Source organism: Magnolia sinica, chromosome 17, assembly GCF_029962835.1.
Source record: "Magnolia sinica isolate HGM2019 chromosome 17, MsV1, whole genome shotgun sequence".
In the NCBI taxonomy this organism is placed as follows: domain Eukaryota; kingdom Viridiplantae; phylum Streptophyta; class Magnoliopsida; order Magnoliales; family Magnoliaceae; genus Magnolia; species Magnolia sinica.
Genome location: NC_080589.1, coordinates 5213899 through 5230847, shown reverse-complemented (window position 1 = coordinate 5230847; position 16949 = coordinate 5213899). Strand labels below are relative to the sequence as shown.

At 41.5% G+C, this 16949-nt stretch overlaps 2 protein-coding genes across 2 annotated transcripts; both read right to left on the bottom strand.

The window, feature by feature from the left end:
* Positions 1–4711: 4711 nt before the first annotated feature.
* On the bottom strand, positions 4712–5269 carry LOC131231782 (UPF0481 protein At3g47200-like). Its single transcript, XM_058228087.1, has one exon. It carries the CDS (start codon positions 5267–5269, stop codon positions 4712–4714), a length of 558 nt encoding a protein of 185 aa, XP_058084070.1.
* On the bottom strand, positions 5266–6279 carry LOC131231781 (UPF0481 protein At3g47200-like). Its single transcript, XM_058228086.1, has one exon. It carries the CDS (start codon positions 6277–6279, stop codon positions 5266–5268), a length of 1014 nt encoding a protein of 337 aa, XP_058084069.1.
* Between the last annotated feature and the right edge of the window lie 10670 nt (positions 6280–16949).

The following is a 16949-nucleotide window of genomic DNA, read 5'->3' as shown; positions in this document are numbered from 1 at the left end:
ATAGGCAATCTCCTGCTAAGAATACTGCAATTATAAAAGTCCATGCCTATGTAAATAACTTGACGTGAATCTCCTCTTAGTTTTTTTTGTTTTATTGTTTTTTTTTTCCTTCTCGTCTGGCTCCGTTTGTTAAATATGAAGTCTAAAGCTTGAATCTGAATCCTGAAGACTGAATCTGAAATCTGAAGTCAAGAAACTTGTTAGGTAACTATGGCTGAAGTCTGAAAATTAAGTAATGAATTTGAAACAATCTATTTGTTAACAAACATCTAAAATGTTTGAAATATGTTAATTTAGCACATTTGCTCCTATCTATCTCTTGTTTGGAAATACTTTACATTATAAAGAAATTATTTTTATTAAATGAAAATAAAATTAGCCAAGTCTAAGGCTTACGTAGACCATAAAGTGGAGATTGAATGTCCACTATTAAAAACTTCTCGTGAGCTAGAGAAGTTTTGGATCAAGCTGATATTTGTGTTTTAACTTCACCCACGTTCTACGTGGCCTCATGAATAACTTGTATGGTAAAAAACATCATGGCCCTAAGAAAGGTGTCTACGGTGGGTGTCATTATCATTGTAGCTTCCTTTGGTGTGGTCCACTGGAGCTGTGGAACTACATGATTTTTAAGATCAAAAATTAAAATGGTATGAGAAAAGTAATGACGGCGTGGATAACACACTTAAATCACAGTCGGCCCCACCGAGCCTTGACCGGACGAATTAGGGGTAGGACGCAATCCGCATCCAGCTATATAGGTAGTGCAGATACGTGTCGTGCGAAGACACAGCGCCGCTCCGAGCTGTACGAATGGTTCAAAGGTGATCAAAGTTACATGGCCCTACAATGATGTATTTATTATATCTACACCGTTCATCAAATTTTTGAGATTATTTTAGAATATGATCTGAAAAATGAATCATATCCACTTGATCTGAAACTTCTATGACCCAAAAGGGTTTCAATGGTAGACATTCAATCCCCCACTGCTTTTTGTAGTGTGGTCCACTTTATCTTTGGATCTGTCTTATTTTTGGGCTCCAGACTTTTGATCACCTCAAAACATTTATGGACGGTTTGGATATAACAAATACCTCCTCATGATGGGACCCACAGAATTTGCTGACGGCAGTTACAACAGTCAATCCGCTTCCCAATCCCGTCCAGATCCGGACGTGGATTTCTGCTAAAGGCTTCCTGCGCTGGAAACCTATCTAGGGCCCACCCTGACTTTTGTGAGAAATCCACCCCGTCCATCCCCTTTGTGAACTCATTTTAGGACATTAGACTAAAAAAGAACTGTATCCAAATATTCAAGTTGGCCTAAAAGGTGATGATTGAACGTCCACAGTTGAAATATTCGTGGGACTAAAGACGTTTTGAATCAGATTAATATTTTAATATTTGTGTTTTCAGTTCATCCCAACAAGAATGACGTTATTAACGGTATGGATGGCATGTCAACATCACTGTTAACCCCCGGGAGGTTTCAACGGTAGAAATTTCCATACCCACCTTTTCCTTCAGTGGAGCCCACTTGAGTCCTGGATCCTACTCACTTTTTGTATAAAATTCTAAAATGGGCTGATAAAATGTATGGACGGGGTAGATTTCTCACGAACATCACATTGAGCCTCAGCTAGGTTTCGCAGGAACCTCATGCGGAATGCCTTCAAAGAATATCCACGTCCATCCAGGAAGCAGATTGGCTGGTGTACGACGGAAGCAGATTGCGTAGTAATTAAAATTTGTGAGGTCCACCATGATTTATGTATCTGATCCGCTCCTTCCATTAATTTTATCATATAATTTTAGGACCTGAGCACAAAAATGAAGTATATAGAATGTTCGAATGGACCACACCCACATGAAACAGTTGATTTGAAGGTCTACAGTTGAAATTTTCTGGGGGGCCATGGAAGTTAGGGAGCAAACTTATATTTGTGTTTTTCCTTCATCCATGCCCGTATGGATATAATGAACAGGTCGAATAACAAATAAACATCAATGTGGGGCCTAGAATGGTTTCAACGATGGAAATCATTATCCCCACTGTTTCCTCTGGTATGATCCACTTGATCTTTGGATATGCTTCAATTTTGAACTCAATCCCTTTAATTATCTGAAAAAGTTGATGGATGGTGTGGATCAAACACACAAATCATGGTGGGGCATAAAGAAGTTTCACATGTTAAAGGTTAATTTTGTACTGCGCGAATAATTTAAAAGAAAAAAATTTTCATAGTAACTTAAAAAGGGATACTTTTGGAAGTAAAAAAATTTTTGTTTAATGAAAAATCACGGAGCGCATTCCATGTTCACCATTAAGCCAGACTCCTATCACTGAAAGAATTCAGTGAAAAACTATTTAGCGCTTTCCGTCTTCCGCGTTAACAATGCATTAACAAACACCACTAAATACGGAAAATTTTCTCATTCCACGGTAAGTGCAAAAATTCAGTGTTAACAAACACGGCCCTTCAAGTTTGAATACCAATAGAAATTGAGCATGACTTTGGTTTCTCTCTGCTGACCACCCTGGCCAACACATCTATTTTTTCATATCATTTTAGAACATGATATAAAAGATAAAGTAAATCAAAATCTTAGGTGGACCACATCACAAGAAATTGTGATGGTTGAATACCCACCGTTAAAAACTTATTGGGGGTCATCGGAATGTTTATTTGCCATCTGCCCGTTGATAACATCACAAAGACTTGGATGAGAGGACCACACAAACATCAGCTTGATCCAAAACTTTTGTGGCCCACAAAGTTTTTAATTGTCAATCACCACGGTTTTAGTGTGGCGTGCTCCACCTGAAAATTGGATCTACTTCGTTTTTGGATCGTGCTCTATATAAAATGTTTTGTCGAGACAAATGGACGTCATGGATGCAAGGCACATACATCATGGTAGGCCTCAAAGTCAAGGATCCACCCGCATGGAGGGCCAAAGGTACATTTAGTACGTTCGTGTCCTTCATGGTCACCACACATGTGGCATGCTTTGATGGCATCGGTCCTTATATTCATTGACCCAGTGGGCCGTCGGGAGAATGAAACCCACGTTTAAAATTGCGACAACCGATGGGTTATGATTTTCAAATTGGTCTTTTCGCGCTTATGGCCTGCTCAAGTGGGGCCCACCACATAAATAGTTCTGATTTCCCTGTAGATGGTTCTAGACACATGGGCCATTGTCACGTGTGTGGTGGAGATGCAGGAACTACTGCACCATGGTGACAGGATTGTTAATGGGCCAGGCCTTTGCGCAGGACCTAATTTTAAACGGGTCAGGCCAAGCCACCAGTTGATGTCCAACCCGGCCCACTTACATCCTGGGCCAAGCAATCCGATGGAGCTAACTTGGGACACATGGTGTTGCGGTATGCATAGATAAAGTAGCAATGCTTGGTCATTTATCACCTGTGCATCTGGTGGGCCACCGGATCAACGGCTTTGATCACCCAAAGGCCAGCCCATTTTGTTCCTAAGCTCCGGACACATGCCCAATTCATCCTAAAGCGAGCTAATCAGAGTTGACGTCCAACCATCTGGCTCACTTCTAACCCTCACCAAAATAACACTAACCAATCATAATGCGCTCCAGTGGTACTCTATAGTGGCCCTGCATGTGGTTTTTAGTCTGTTTAATTTTGGGTTTGTTGTCATATGTCTTCAATCTGATTGAGATAAAGGTTTTGTCGATCTCATTGACAGATCACTTAATTCTATCGAGAAAATTCAAGAAAATCTGAATTGCTTGTTGTATAGTTTTGGAGTTGCTACTCATACAATCGAAGGGGTCTTCGTTGTCATTGGTTGGGATTCGATGTCTATCGATGCCATTGAAGGTTCCATCGACGAAGCACACGGAACTGCATAACTGCGTGATTTGTTTCTAATTCAGGTCGTGATAGTATATATATCGGCTATAATTGGGATTATGGTATTCTAAGTGAATGTTAATACATTTCTAAGGTTTTCCGGAACAAAGCTAATTAAGGTTTTGGAAAATAATTTTGGAGTAATTTAAATCGGTGAGTCCAACCCATCTCTTATAATATCATTTTCATAGTAAATTGTTTAATGCTTTGTGTCGTGATTTTTTCCCATGAGGATTTTTTTTTTTTTTGTTTTTAAATGTAAAATTTGGCTGTTCTCTATGTGATTTATTTGTGTTTGATTTCGCATTATTTGATTGAATTTATATTTGCTTCCCAACATCCCAACACTGATTTCCTATTCCTTTGGCCGGACTTTATTTTCCTAGCGCACCTTTAATGGGAGAATATAACATCAAGGTATATTTGCTGCTCCTGAAACTTGAACTGAGACCTTTGCCTCTAATACTAAATCAAACAACCACTTACTGTAAAAGCTGGTAACCACGTCAAATCACCACTTTCTCTAGAAGCTTAAGGCTTCAGGAGAAGGCCTATCAATGTATATGAAGGGACTTTAACAATTGGTAGTCATGATAGGGAACTCGTCTGAGTCATATGCAACTGATCTGAGTCAATTTGAACCTGATTGGGATCAGTACAATTGACTGAACATGAACGAGTGGGGATGAGTGACCAGATTTAAAAGAAAATGAAGATAGATTTATATTCTACAGTAATGTTTTTCACACACAAGTAGCGAAACACAAATGAGAAAAATCAAAATAATCTAAACCATTAAAACATGATGATCAAGAACTAGGACCGTGGTCCGTAATAAGGAAAGACGGTGAAGAACGTTTGGGTGAAGGTGAGCAGGAGGAGGAACAAAGCTGCGATAAAAGAAATAACAGACCATGGATTGGTGAAATAATCGCGCTTCAAGCTCGCCCGCCACATGTTCCATTTGTTCTCGCAATGTTTTTGCACATTGTCATGTAGATCCGAAAGATAGCTTCCCTCGAAAGTATGGAATGCCCCAGTGCAGAGCCGGTTGAATAGATTGGCCACATCATCATCGCTTCCGTGATAATAATTATCTATGATCCCATTGTGATGGAGCAGCGCCACATCCTTGGACGTCTTGAGAAGGAAATCCATGAACATAAGGTAAGTCGTGAAGTAGGTATCTGCTCCTGGGTAGCATTGTTCGAATGCTACGAGGTTCCGAAAGAGAGCTTCGCTGTAGTAATGTATCTTGAAGGGCGTGATTTCCAACACCCCGTGGCGAAATTTCACGTTCAAGATGTTATTCGATTTCTTAATCTTCTTGAACTTGACCCCCGCAAGTTGGAGGTCAGTCGCGCAAGGGATCATCTCGCCCGTTCAGGAATAGGCGACGGGGCCTTATTTGAACATGGGAGGAAGATGATGAGTAGATTCTTCAAGTACTTGTTGAGGACGGATTTGATTTTAGGATTGCACGAAAGGTTGGGCTTGAGCTTGATTTTAGGACTGCACGAAAGGTTGGGCTCCTCCTTACTATGAGTTAGTGTTGGTTTCAAATGCGAGAGGAATAAATGGAGTAGATGATGATAGGAATCCTTGATCTGAATTTCATTATTCCTAGTCATGATTTGATCGAAGAGATGGAGGGCGCTCTCCGCAAGGAAATGTGGTTCCTTATTTGGATAAGCCATTTCGAGAATACGCTGCAGAACGAAGAAAGGAATTTGATTTTCAAGGAGGAGCATATCAAACGCTATAAGGAACACCATCCTAATCGAATCAAGTACCGGGTCTTTGAAGCCATTTGAATGTAAAAAGAACTTATCTATTGCAGAAATAAGACCGAGACCCTCCTCGTTTTCCTCGAACTCCTCCCAATGTTCCTCGAGAAGTAACAACAGTTGATGGAACCTGAGAAGGAGCTCGACAATGAAGCAAGCATCAAGCACCATCATTTTCACAAACTCGTTGCCCACCTGCAGGTCGACATTGTCGTAGTAGCAACTTCTCGCTTCATCCTCCCATTCCGACATCGCCTTGAGGTAGTGCTCCAACTTATATTTGGTGTTGTGGGAGAGGAACGAATGTAGGTACAGCCATTTGTGCTCTTCCATGGCTTGTAGCTTCTCCTTGCCGTTATGGTATGGGCCGATTGACACGATCTGAGGCTCATAGGCAACCTCTTTTTCTTGCCGGATTATTTGTGGGACTTTGTAGATGGTGGGTGGATCTCCAGGTCTGAGCTTGGAAACGTATGCTTTGACCGATTCCATCATGGAATCGGCTAGTGCTTGCCTACGCGGGGTTAGGCAACTCTGTCGGGGGGAGGCGTTGGTCGATGTGTTCGCTTCTTCTATTTCATGCGTATCATCATCCATCATGAATCGTCAGTGAATAATACGATTTCCGATACACTGATTTTAGTCCCTGCTGCTAGTGGACATTTCCAAGGGGAAGCGGATTGGCTGGTGTACCACAGATCAGCTATATAGGCTGGTGTAAATATTGTGTGAGACGAGCGCCGGCGCGCCTTAGCTCCAGGACCGGTTCAGATGAGATCAAAATTATATGAGCCCCACAATGATGTATTTATTATATCTATACTTTTCATCCATATTTCGAGATTATTTTAGAGCATTATACAAAAAATTAATCATATTGAAATTTCAAATGGATCACATCAAAAATAGCAATGAGGATAATGATTTTCACCGTTAAAAAATTCGTAGGGCCCCCATAACGTTTATTTTCCATCCAATCTGTTAATAAGGTTAAAAAATACAAAGATGAAGAGGAGGAAAAAAGATCTCATATTGATCTAAAACTTCTGTCACCTTCAAAAGGGTTTTAATGGCACTAGAGGTGGGCATGTTGGACCCGATCCGGTGGGTCTGACCCAATCCGACCCGACTCGGTATTGTTCCGAATAGAACCGACGGCCTAGATCGGCCTGATCGAGTCTGTAAATCTATATCCGATCTTTTTTCGGGTCGGGTTTGGATAATGGTGTATCCGGACAGAACTGATCCGAAAACTCGGACCGAAAGGGTCTGAACCGACCTGACCCGACTCGACCTGGGATGTAAATATCTCTTTATTTTCGCAAAATTCTCTTTCTCTATAAAGATTTACCGCCCACACATATTTTCGAAAAAAAAAAGTTTTACCGCCTAGCCTTTTCATTCAGCGCCAAAAAACCCAACTCTCTCTTTATATCTGTTTATTTGTCTATATATACGTCTCTCCCTTTCTGTTGAAGAAGAAGGCTAGCTGGATATCTTCTGGTAGATCAAATCCCTCATTTTCTGCCATTGGGTTCAGAAGCTTCATGTGATTTATTGTTGGAGAGAGGTACATATATTGAGAAATGGTGTATAGCTGTGTACGGAAGAGAGTCGTAGTAGCGTTGATTGAAGAAGGGAAGCGGATAGTGTACTGCGTAACTCAGTACCCTAAGCGTACTGAGTAAATTCTGTGGGGTCCACTGTGATTTATGTATTTTATCCACACCATTCATCTACTTTACCAGATAATTTTAAGGCTTGAGCAAAACAATGAAGTATATATAAACCTCAAATGGGCCACACCACAGGAAATAGTGTGAATTGAATATCTACCATTGAAAATTTCTTTAGGGCCACGGAAGTGTTGGATCAATCTTGTATTTGCTTTTTCCCCTTCATCCGTGTCTGTATGATCGTATGAACAGGTTTGACGAGAAATAAACATCATTGTGGGCCCTAAAAAGGTTTCAACAATGGAAATCATTATTCCAACTTTTTTCCTTTGGTATGGTCCATTTGATCTTTAGGTATGATTAAATTTTGGTCTCAACCGTTAAAATAAGATGGAAAAACGGATGGACGACGTGGATAGATCATATACATTCACGGTGGGCCCAACAAAGTTTACTCAGTACGCAATCCGAATCGTTGAAGGATGGTTGGCGGAAGCAGGTATTTACAGGCTGTCGTCTTGTCAGTCAGACCCAAACTGATAGAAGGGGATTGGGTGGTGTACGAAGCAGATTAGCTGGTGTAACGTTAGTGAGATTTGTGGGTCTGATCACGAGGTATGTGTTATATCCAAACCGTCCATCCATTTGGCAATATCTTATTAAGGCTTGAGGGAAAAAAGAAAGATAGATCTAACTATTAAGTGGACCACACTACAGACGGCAGTGGGGATTGAACGTCCACCATTGAAACTCTTTTTGGGTTCATAGAAGTTTTGGATCAATATGAAATTTGTTTTTCCTCTTCATTCAAGTCTTTGTGACCTTATGAACAGATTGGATGGAAAAGAAACATTATGTGGATCTATAACTTGTTTAATGGTGAAAATCATTATCTCCATTGCTATATAATGGTGTGGTCCAGATGATCTTTGGACATAATTCTTTTTTTGGATAATACTCTAAAACGATCTCTAAAAATAGATGAACGGTGTAGATATAAAAAATACATCACTGTGGGGCCCATAAAACTTTGATCTCCTTTGAACCGTTCGTACAACTCGGAGCTCGAGGAGCGTCAGTGCTCGTCTTCCCACGACACATACCTAGAGCAGTTACGTATAGCTGGGGTTAGCTATATAGCCTATATTAGGCAATACTTCTTGGATTGCGCACTGAGTTACTACGCTCTCATCGTACTGAGTAAACTCAGTTGGGCCCATCGCGAATGCATGTAGTTCATCCACGCAGTCCATTCATTTTGCCAGATCATTTTATGGGTTCAACCCAAAATTGATGCATATACAAAACTTAAGTGGACCACCACTGAAAAAGGTGGAAGTATTGATTTCAACCGTTGAAAATTTTCTAAGGCCCTTAATGATGTTTATTTATCATCCAACCTGTTCATAAGATCAGAAAGACATGGATGAAGGGAAAACACAAATATCAGCTTGATCTAAACCCTCTGTTGTCACCAAGAATTTTTCAATGGTAGATGTTCAATTCACACTGTTTCCGGTGGTGTGGTCCATCTAAGGTTTGGATATATTCCATTTTTGGGATAATGCCCTAAAATTATGTTTCAAAAGAGATGGACGGAGTGGATAAAATGCATGAATGCCACTGGGGCCCATGGAGGTTACTCAGTATGCTTACCGTACTGAGTTACTCAGTACACAATCCACTACCCTTCATACAAAGCTTCTTCGAGAAGCTGATTTCACGGTGAGATATTTTATCCATTGAGTAAACTATGTGGGGCCCATCTTCTTTTTTTTTTTTTGATTTATCCACACCGTCCATCAGTTTTTTCAGATTATTTGAGGGATTGATGCTAAATTTTAAGTATATCTAATAATCAAGTAGATCTCACCATAAGAAACAGTGAGAATAATGATTTCCACACCGTTGGCAAAAATGGACGGTCCGAACCTTGCCCAACCCGATCCGACTCGGTTTCCTGACCGAGTCGAACTCGGATCGGTCTAAGTCAGCAGGGTTTAGGATCGGATTGGGTCAGAGGACCTGGACTCGGTCCCGGATCTGACCGAGTTCAGGTCAGGCCATGCAAAACTCGGACCTGGTCGAGTTGGGCCCAATCGGATTCGACTCGGTCCGATGCCCAGCTCTAGATGGCGTATGCTCAATCCCCTACTTTTTTTTTGCAATGTGGTCCACTTGTTCTTTATATATGTCTTATTTTTTCAGCTCAAGCCTTAAGATGAGCTCGCCAAATGGTTGGGAGGTTTGGATATAACACATGCCCCATGATTTGACCCACAGAACTTGCTGACATTAATACACCAGCAGATATAGCTGGTGTACATACGTGTCGTGCAAAGCTGAGCGCCGACGCTCTGGGAGCTCCAAGTTGTACGAATTGGAGATCAAAGTTACATGGGCCCACAATGATGTATTTATTATATTCACACCGTTAGTCCATTTTTGAGATCATTTTAGGACATTAGACAAAATATAAAAAATACATGTTTGTGAAAAATCCTGCCCGTCAAGCCCTTTCGTGAGTTCATTTTAGGAAATGTTGTAAAAAATGAACCGTATCCAAAGCTCAGGTGAGCCGAAAAAGTGATAATTAAATGTCCACGGTTGAAATATTAGTGGGGCCACATAAATTTTGATTCATGCTAATATTTTTGTTTACAGTTCATCCCAATGGGAATGATGTTATTAATGGTATGGATGGCATCTAAACGTCACTGTTGAACCCAGGAAGGTTTCAACGGTAGGAATTTTCCTAAACACATTTTCCTTTAGCGAGGCTCACTTGAGCTGTGGAAACGGTTCATTTTTGGTAAAATGTCCTAAAATGAACTCACAAAACGGATGGAGGGGGAGGATTTCTCACAAACATCACAGTGGGCCCACCTAAGTTCCCAGCGCAGCCAAAGGCTTTGGCAGGAAATCCGCGTCCGATAGCTGGGGCTCTGTGGAGCCCACCGTGATGCATGTGTTTTATCCATTCCGTCCGTCCATTTTTCCATGACATTTTAGGATAAAAATATGAACCCAAAAACGTGGAAGATTCAAGGCTCAAGTGGACCACACTGGGGATTCTTGAGCCCAAAAACTAAACATATTTTGATTGAGTTTCACCTGCACACGTCACCTATTGGACCCATATTCACACGTGTGCACATACATGTGTGAAGGAATTTGGTAGACAAAAAACAAAAAGAGAAAATAAAAGAAAAAGAAAAAGATAAAGATAAAGATAAAGAAAAAGATAAAGAAAAAGTAAGAAAAGAAAAGAAAGAAGGGTTTCAACCGGAGGCATTGCACTGTAATGTGTAACACACCTTAGATTTGGATCTACTAACCATTAGGGTCCATGGCTAAACATGACATGAAAAAACTGATGATCGGAGTGGATTTATCATAAACGTAACAGTGGACCACATATAGCTTATTCAACGCTTCACTTTCAAACAATAAACCGTAATCTGTTTTATACTGCACATGAACGTGTTCAAGACCGTTAGTTTTTGTTTTTCCCTTTAGTTAGATTCTTTTCCAATTCAAGAGAGGTTTTTGACTCCTCCGCGTAAAGAATTTCAACCATTCAAATCCAAAGGACCATGCCAACTATCATCTGTTCAAAAAATTAGATTTCCGTTGACACTCAGCGTTTGGACTATTTTCACCCCTCCTTAAAACTAGATACTGTTCACCCACAAACCAAGAGAGATATTAAACTTTAGATCTCAGCCGCTCTGAAAAACCCTACGACTCCTATTAGTAATTCAAAGAAGCCAATAATACTTTCTTTTGTTCTGAAGACCGAGGATTGAAACTATGTTATTCCTGTCATGCCGCCCACACGGATATTTGATTTGCTCCATCTCTTAAACTCTACCTTATCAAGACCCTGCAAATCATATGAACGGATAGGATTTCTCGTAAACTATCATAATGGACCCCACAGTTTATACTTCAGGATGAAATTTTCTTTCTCGCTTCCATTTTGAAAACCTTCTCAATTTTTGAGAAATCATCAGACTGCCTACGCAACAAGTGTCGTTTCCAACCACCCATCTTTTAATATATATGATCATTAGGAAATACCTTCCACCCTCAGATCTAGATCGTCCTAACTTTTCATCTAAGCTCACCAAGGCACTCAATCATCTAACCATCCATTTAATATGTCTCAATCACCTAAACTTAGACTGTCTACATCTAAATAATTCATATTGGTTTTTCCTCAAATCAATTAATTAAGTGGAAACCAATGGACGGTTAATTTGTACTTGATCTAAAGAAGTAAATAACCCCTTCAATCTTAAGGGCAAACTCCCACGATATTAAATTAATATTTAATCAGGAATTTATAAAAAAAATGTATAATTTTTTAAGAGTTTGTTGAATAGTGGTTAACTACCTAAAGTGAAACAACCATTTAGAAAAAGCTTAAAGGTGACTATAGGATGATGGACCCACCTTGCAACTTTGCTAGAGGCCACACAAGTTATAATTTTAGTTCTCATACACACAAGGTAAAGGGAGCGATGGTGGGGCCAAAGGCACATTTAGCGCGATGCGCGTCCTTCATCGTCATTGCACATGTGGCATGCTTTGATGGCAGCGGTCCTGGTATTGATTGACCTACTGGGCCACCGGGAGAATGAAACCCACATTTAAAATTGAGCCAATCAATGGGTTTATGATTGTCAAATCACAGTCTTTTTGCACGGGCCCACCACATAAATAGTTCTGAATTTCCTATAGATGGTCACGTGTAGAGGTGTACACGAGTCGAACCAAGTTGAGCTTGGCACAACTCGACTTGGCTTGCCACTAGCTGACCCCAGCTTGAACTCGAACTCGGCTCGGTTCGGTGAGCAGCACAGGCCAGTTCAAGCCGAGTTCGAGCAAAGATCGAGCCTGTGCGGCATTTTCACAAACACATGGAGTGCATTTTCAATTTCTTACTGTATGTAAAACGGCAGCTGCTGATTTACAGGTATTTCATCAAACACGTTGTAGGCAATATCAAAATCAAGAAAAAATGATATTTGTTTCATATACATACCTTCCTTGCCACTAACCAACACTTCATCGAGTCATTTCATCAAACACTTGGTGAGCAACATCAATATCAAAATAATCGAGTCACCAAACTGGTTCAATCCGAGTTGCGGTTTGATCCAAGTCGAGTCGAGCTTGGGCAAGCTCGAACTTGGTTCGAAATTTTTTCGAGCTCCAAAACTCAGCTCGACTTGTCTCGAACTAATCTTCGAACGGAATTGAATCGAGCTTTTTAGAGTCGAGTCGAGCGAGCTAACCGAGCTAACTCGGTTCGTGTACAGCCCTAGTCACGTGTGTAATAGAGATGCAGGAGACTGTACCATGGCTACGTAGGGAGCGTGTGGTGCCCCCAGGAGAGATGGGACCTATGATGACAGGACTGTCAATGGGCGAGACCTTTGTTCACGATCTGATTTTAAATGGGTCAGGCCAAGCCACCGGTTGAAGCCCAAGCCCCGGCCCACTTACATCCCTGCTGGGCCTTGCAATATGATGGTGCTAACTTAGGACACATGGTGTTGCGGTATGCATAGATAAAGTAGCAATGCTTGCTTATTTATAACCTGTGCATGTGGTGGGCCACCATATCAACGGCTTTGATCACCCAAAGGCCAGACCAATTTGTTATTAAGCTCCGGACACAAGCCAATCCATCCTAAAGCGAGCTAATCAGAGGTGACGTCCGCCATCTGGCTCACTTCCACCCTCACCAAAATAACACCTACCAATCATATTGCGTGGTACTCTGTAGTGGGTCCCACGTGATGTGTGGACCACATCCAACCTGCCCAAGAGGTGCGTCCCACCATGATGCGCACAAACGTCAAAACTCACCCAATCCAATAAGTGTACCCACCATCAAAGTACTGTAGCTAACGCCCAAAAACTTGCCAGTCCATTCATTAGGTGGGCCCTACATGAGTTCTTTGGTCTGTTTTATTTTGGTTTTGGGTGGGGTAGATTTTCATCATGGTGGGGCGCACTTCTTGGATGGATCGGATATCATCCAAACATCACGAGGCGTCCATAGTAGCTTGGTACCACCATTACTTATGGTGCTACCACCAGAGTGCACTCTTATAATCATATCCACAGGGGTGGATGGCTACTCGTAATTGAAGGTACCTGATTGACCCAACCATTCATAGAGCCACTGAGAAATCGGTTGAGCATGGGTCTCACCTTTTAGCCCAATTAAAAATCAGGCTTAGTCGTGTTCAAGTCGGGTCCATGTAATAGACCTGGTTAAAGTCAGGTGGGGCAGGTCTACTTGGGTTCAGTTCGTTCCGGGGAGTGTTGATATTAAATTTTTGTTAATTTGATATATATTAGGCATTCTATTCTAATAAAAGAGGGCGCACACACGAGTGCAGAGAAGCTTCTGGTGATTTCTTTTTTGCTTTCTCGGTGGCCTATGGGTGTGGATCCAATACTAGAGCCCAGCTTCGAGCTGTCTACAACGGTCTTGCATATTGTAGAGCTTTGGGCTTCGTCAACGTGGAGATAGAGTCGGATTCTTTGTTAGTGGTGGGCCTCCTAAACGGGGCTCTCAAGTTGAGCTGGCATTGGATGTATTGGATGCGGAGGATTCAAAGATTGAGCGCCGCAAGTCAGGTCAATTTTTTCCCACGTTCTTAGGCAAAGAAATGGTCCAGCAGATGGTTTAGCCCGAATGGGGTCCGATCAGCAACTCTCCTTATTTGCAAAGGACTCATCGGACCTTCCTCCTCATGTCAGGGGGCTGATTTTTCTGGATAAAGTGGGCCTTGGTAATCTTAGGGAGGAGATTTTGTCAGTCTAGTGCAGCCCTAGCCCATCCATAGCTTTATTTTCTGTTTTCCCTACATGATAGGCTTCCCAGGTCTTTTTTCTTCTGGCAGCCCGAAAGTGGCTGTGGTCTCTGTACATGGTTCCCTCTTTACAAATATATTTTGATTTGAAAAAAGAAAAAGAAAAAGAGGGCGCACATGTAATAGAGCCTGTTTATACATCATAGACGTCAAAAGCAGCAGATATGTATGGTACTTTAATCCATCCAATGGGTAGGCCCAACCATGTCAATGCTCGTATTTGTCTCAAACCCAACTCCAAACTTAGATCAAAAGGCCTGATGGTACCCTCAGCCCAATTAAATCCAGTGTGGGAATTCAAGAACTGGACCAAATGAGCAAGATCCAAAACTGATTAACCTGGTTATGGTTCTTATAGGACTAGATCCAAACCGGACCTGTTGACAGCCCTAATATCTTGATGCAGAGTTCAGGACCGGTTTAAAAGGTCACGAATTTGGGTCTACAGATTGGGTCCATAACTGGTCAGGTTTGCTTCACGGGTTCAGATCTGATTAAAAATTGGGTTGGTTAGATGAATGGTAATTCCCATCAGGATACTTAAACATTCCTAGTCATGATTGGACTTGTACATAATCATATGAAACTGGTCCGAGTCACCTTTGACCTGAGAGCCATTCGGTGGGCCCCACAGAACTTGGTGACGTCACTTCAGTAGCAAGATAGCTACTGAAGCCTTTCAGTAACTAATCCCATCCATTGGGCCCCATGTAACGTGTGGACCACATCCAGATCTAAAGGTCTGATGGCTAGTCGAGCCTAATTAAACCTTGGCCAGGCACTCAAGAGCTAGACCAGAACAGCAACATCCCAAAGTAAGCGGATTGGCTGGTATACCACAGACTACGGATGTGGCTGATGTGTTGAAGTTACCAAGTTCTGTGGGTCCCATCATAAGGTACAAGTTATCTCCAAACCATCCGTCCAGTTGGTGAGATCTTCGTAATGCTTGAGCCGAAAAATAAGACGGATCCAAAAATCAAGTGAACCACACTTTAAAAAGCAGTGGAGGATTGAACGCCCGTCATTGAAACCCTTTTAGGGTTCACAGAAATTTCGTATTAATATAATACTTGTTTTCTCTCTTCATTCAGGTCCGCGTGACCTTATGAATATGGATGGAAAGTAAACGCTATGGTGGGTCCTATGAATGTTTTAATGATGAGAATTATTGTCCACACTGCTATTTGTCTCGTGATCCACTTGAGCCTTAAAATTATTCATTTTGAGTTCAAGATCTAAAATTATCTAGCCAAATGGATGAACGGTGTGGATATGATAAATACATCATTGTCGGGCCATGTAACTTTCATCTCATTTGAACAGCAAGATCCAAAAGTAAGCGGATTGGCTGGTATACCAGACTATGGATGTGGCTGGTGTGTTGAAGTTACCAAGTTCTGTCGGTCCCATCATAAGGTACAAGTTATCTCCAAACCGTTCGTCCAGTTGGTGAGATCTTCATAACACTTGAGCCGAAAAATAAGACAAATCCAAAAATCAATTGGACCACACTTTAAAAAGCAGTGGAGGATTGAACACCCGTCATTGAAACCCTTTTAGGGTTCACAGAAATTTCGTATTAATATAATACTTGTTTTCTCTCTTCATTCAGGTCCGCGTGACCTTATGAATATGGATGGAAAGTAAACGCTATGGTGGGTCCTATGAATGTTTTAACGATGAGAATTATTGTCCACACTGCTATTTGTCTCGTGATCCACTTGAGCCTTAAAATTATTCATTTTGAGTTCAAGATCTAAAATTATCTAGCCAAATGGATGAACGGTGTGGATATGATAAATACATCATTGTCGGGCCATGTAACCTTCATCTCATTTGAATCGTTAATAGAACTTGGAGCTCGAGTTTCAGCGCTCGTCTTCACACGCCATGTACCCACACTGTGTGGTACACCAGCCTATCCGCCACCAATCCAAAACTGGTTAGCCCGGTTATAATTATTATAGGACCCAATCTGTTGACAGCACTAATATCTCTCTGCAAAGTTCAGGACTGGTTTGAAGGGTCCCGAATTCAGGTCCATGGATTGGGTCCATGACTAGTCAGGTTTGAGTCAACGTATTCAGATCTGATTAGAAATTAGGTTCGTTAGATGTACGGTTCCCATAGGGATCTTGACCATTCCTACTCAAGGTTGGCAACTGGTCTAAGTCACATGCAGATGGTCCAAGTCAACATAAACTTGACAGTGATCAGTATAGTCTACTGGACCTGTACTAGTTAGGACTAGAGGTGGACACGAGTCTATCCAAGTTCAGCTTGGCACCGCTCACTCGGGTCCGCCATTAGCCAATCCCAGCTCCAACTCGGATCGGCTCGGTCCTCGAGCCTAACTAGCCAACTCAGCTCGGTTCAGTCAACGGCTTGGACCAGTTCGAGCCGAGATCGAGCTGAATTCGCCTGTGCAGCATTTTCACAAATACATGGACTGCACTTTCAAATTTTCGTTGCGTGTAAAACAACAACAATGGTTTTACAAGTATTTCATCAAACACCTTATAGGCAACATCAAAATAAAGAAAAAAATAGTATTTGTTTCATATACATACCTTCCTTAATATCAGACAACACTTCATTAAGTCATTTCATCAAAAACTTGGTGAGCAACATCAATATCAAAGTAACCGAGTCATTGAATTGGTTCGATCCGAGTTCGATTTGAGCTAGGGTT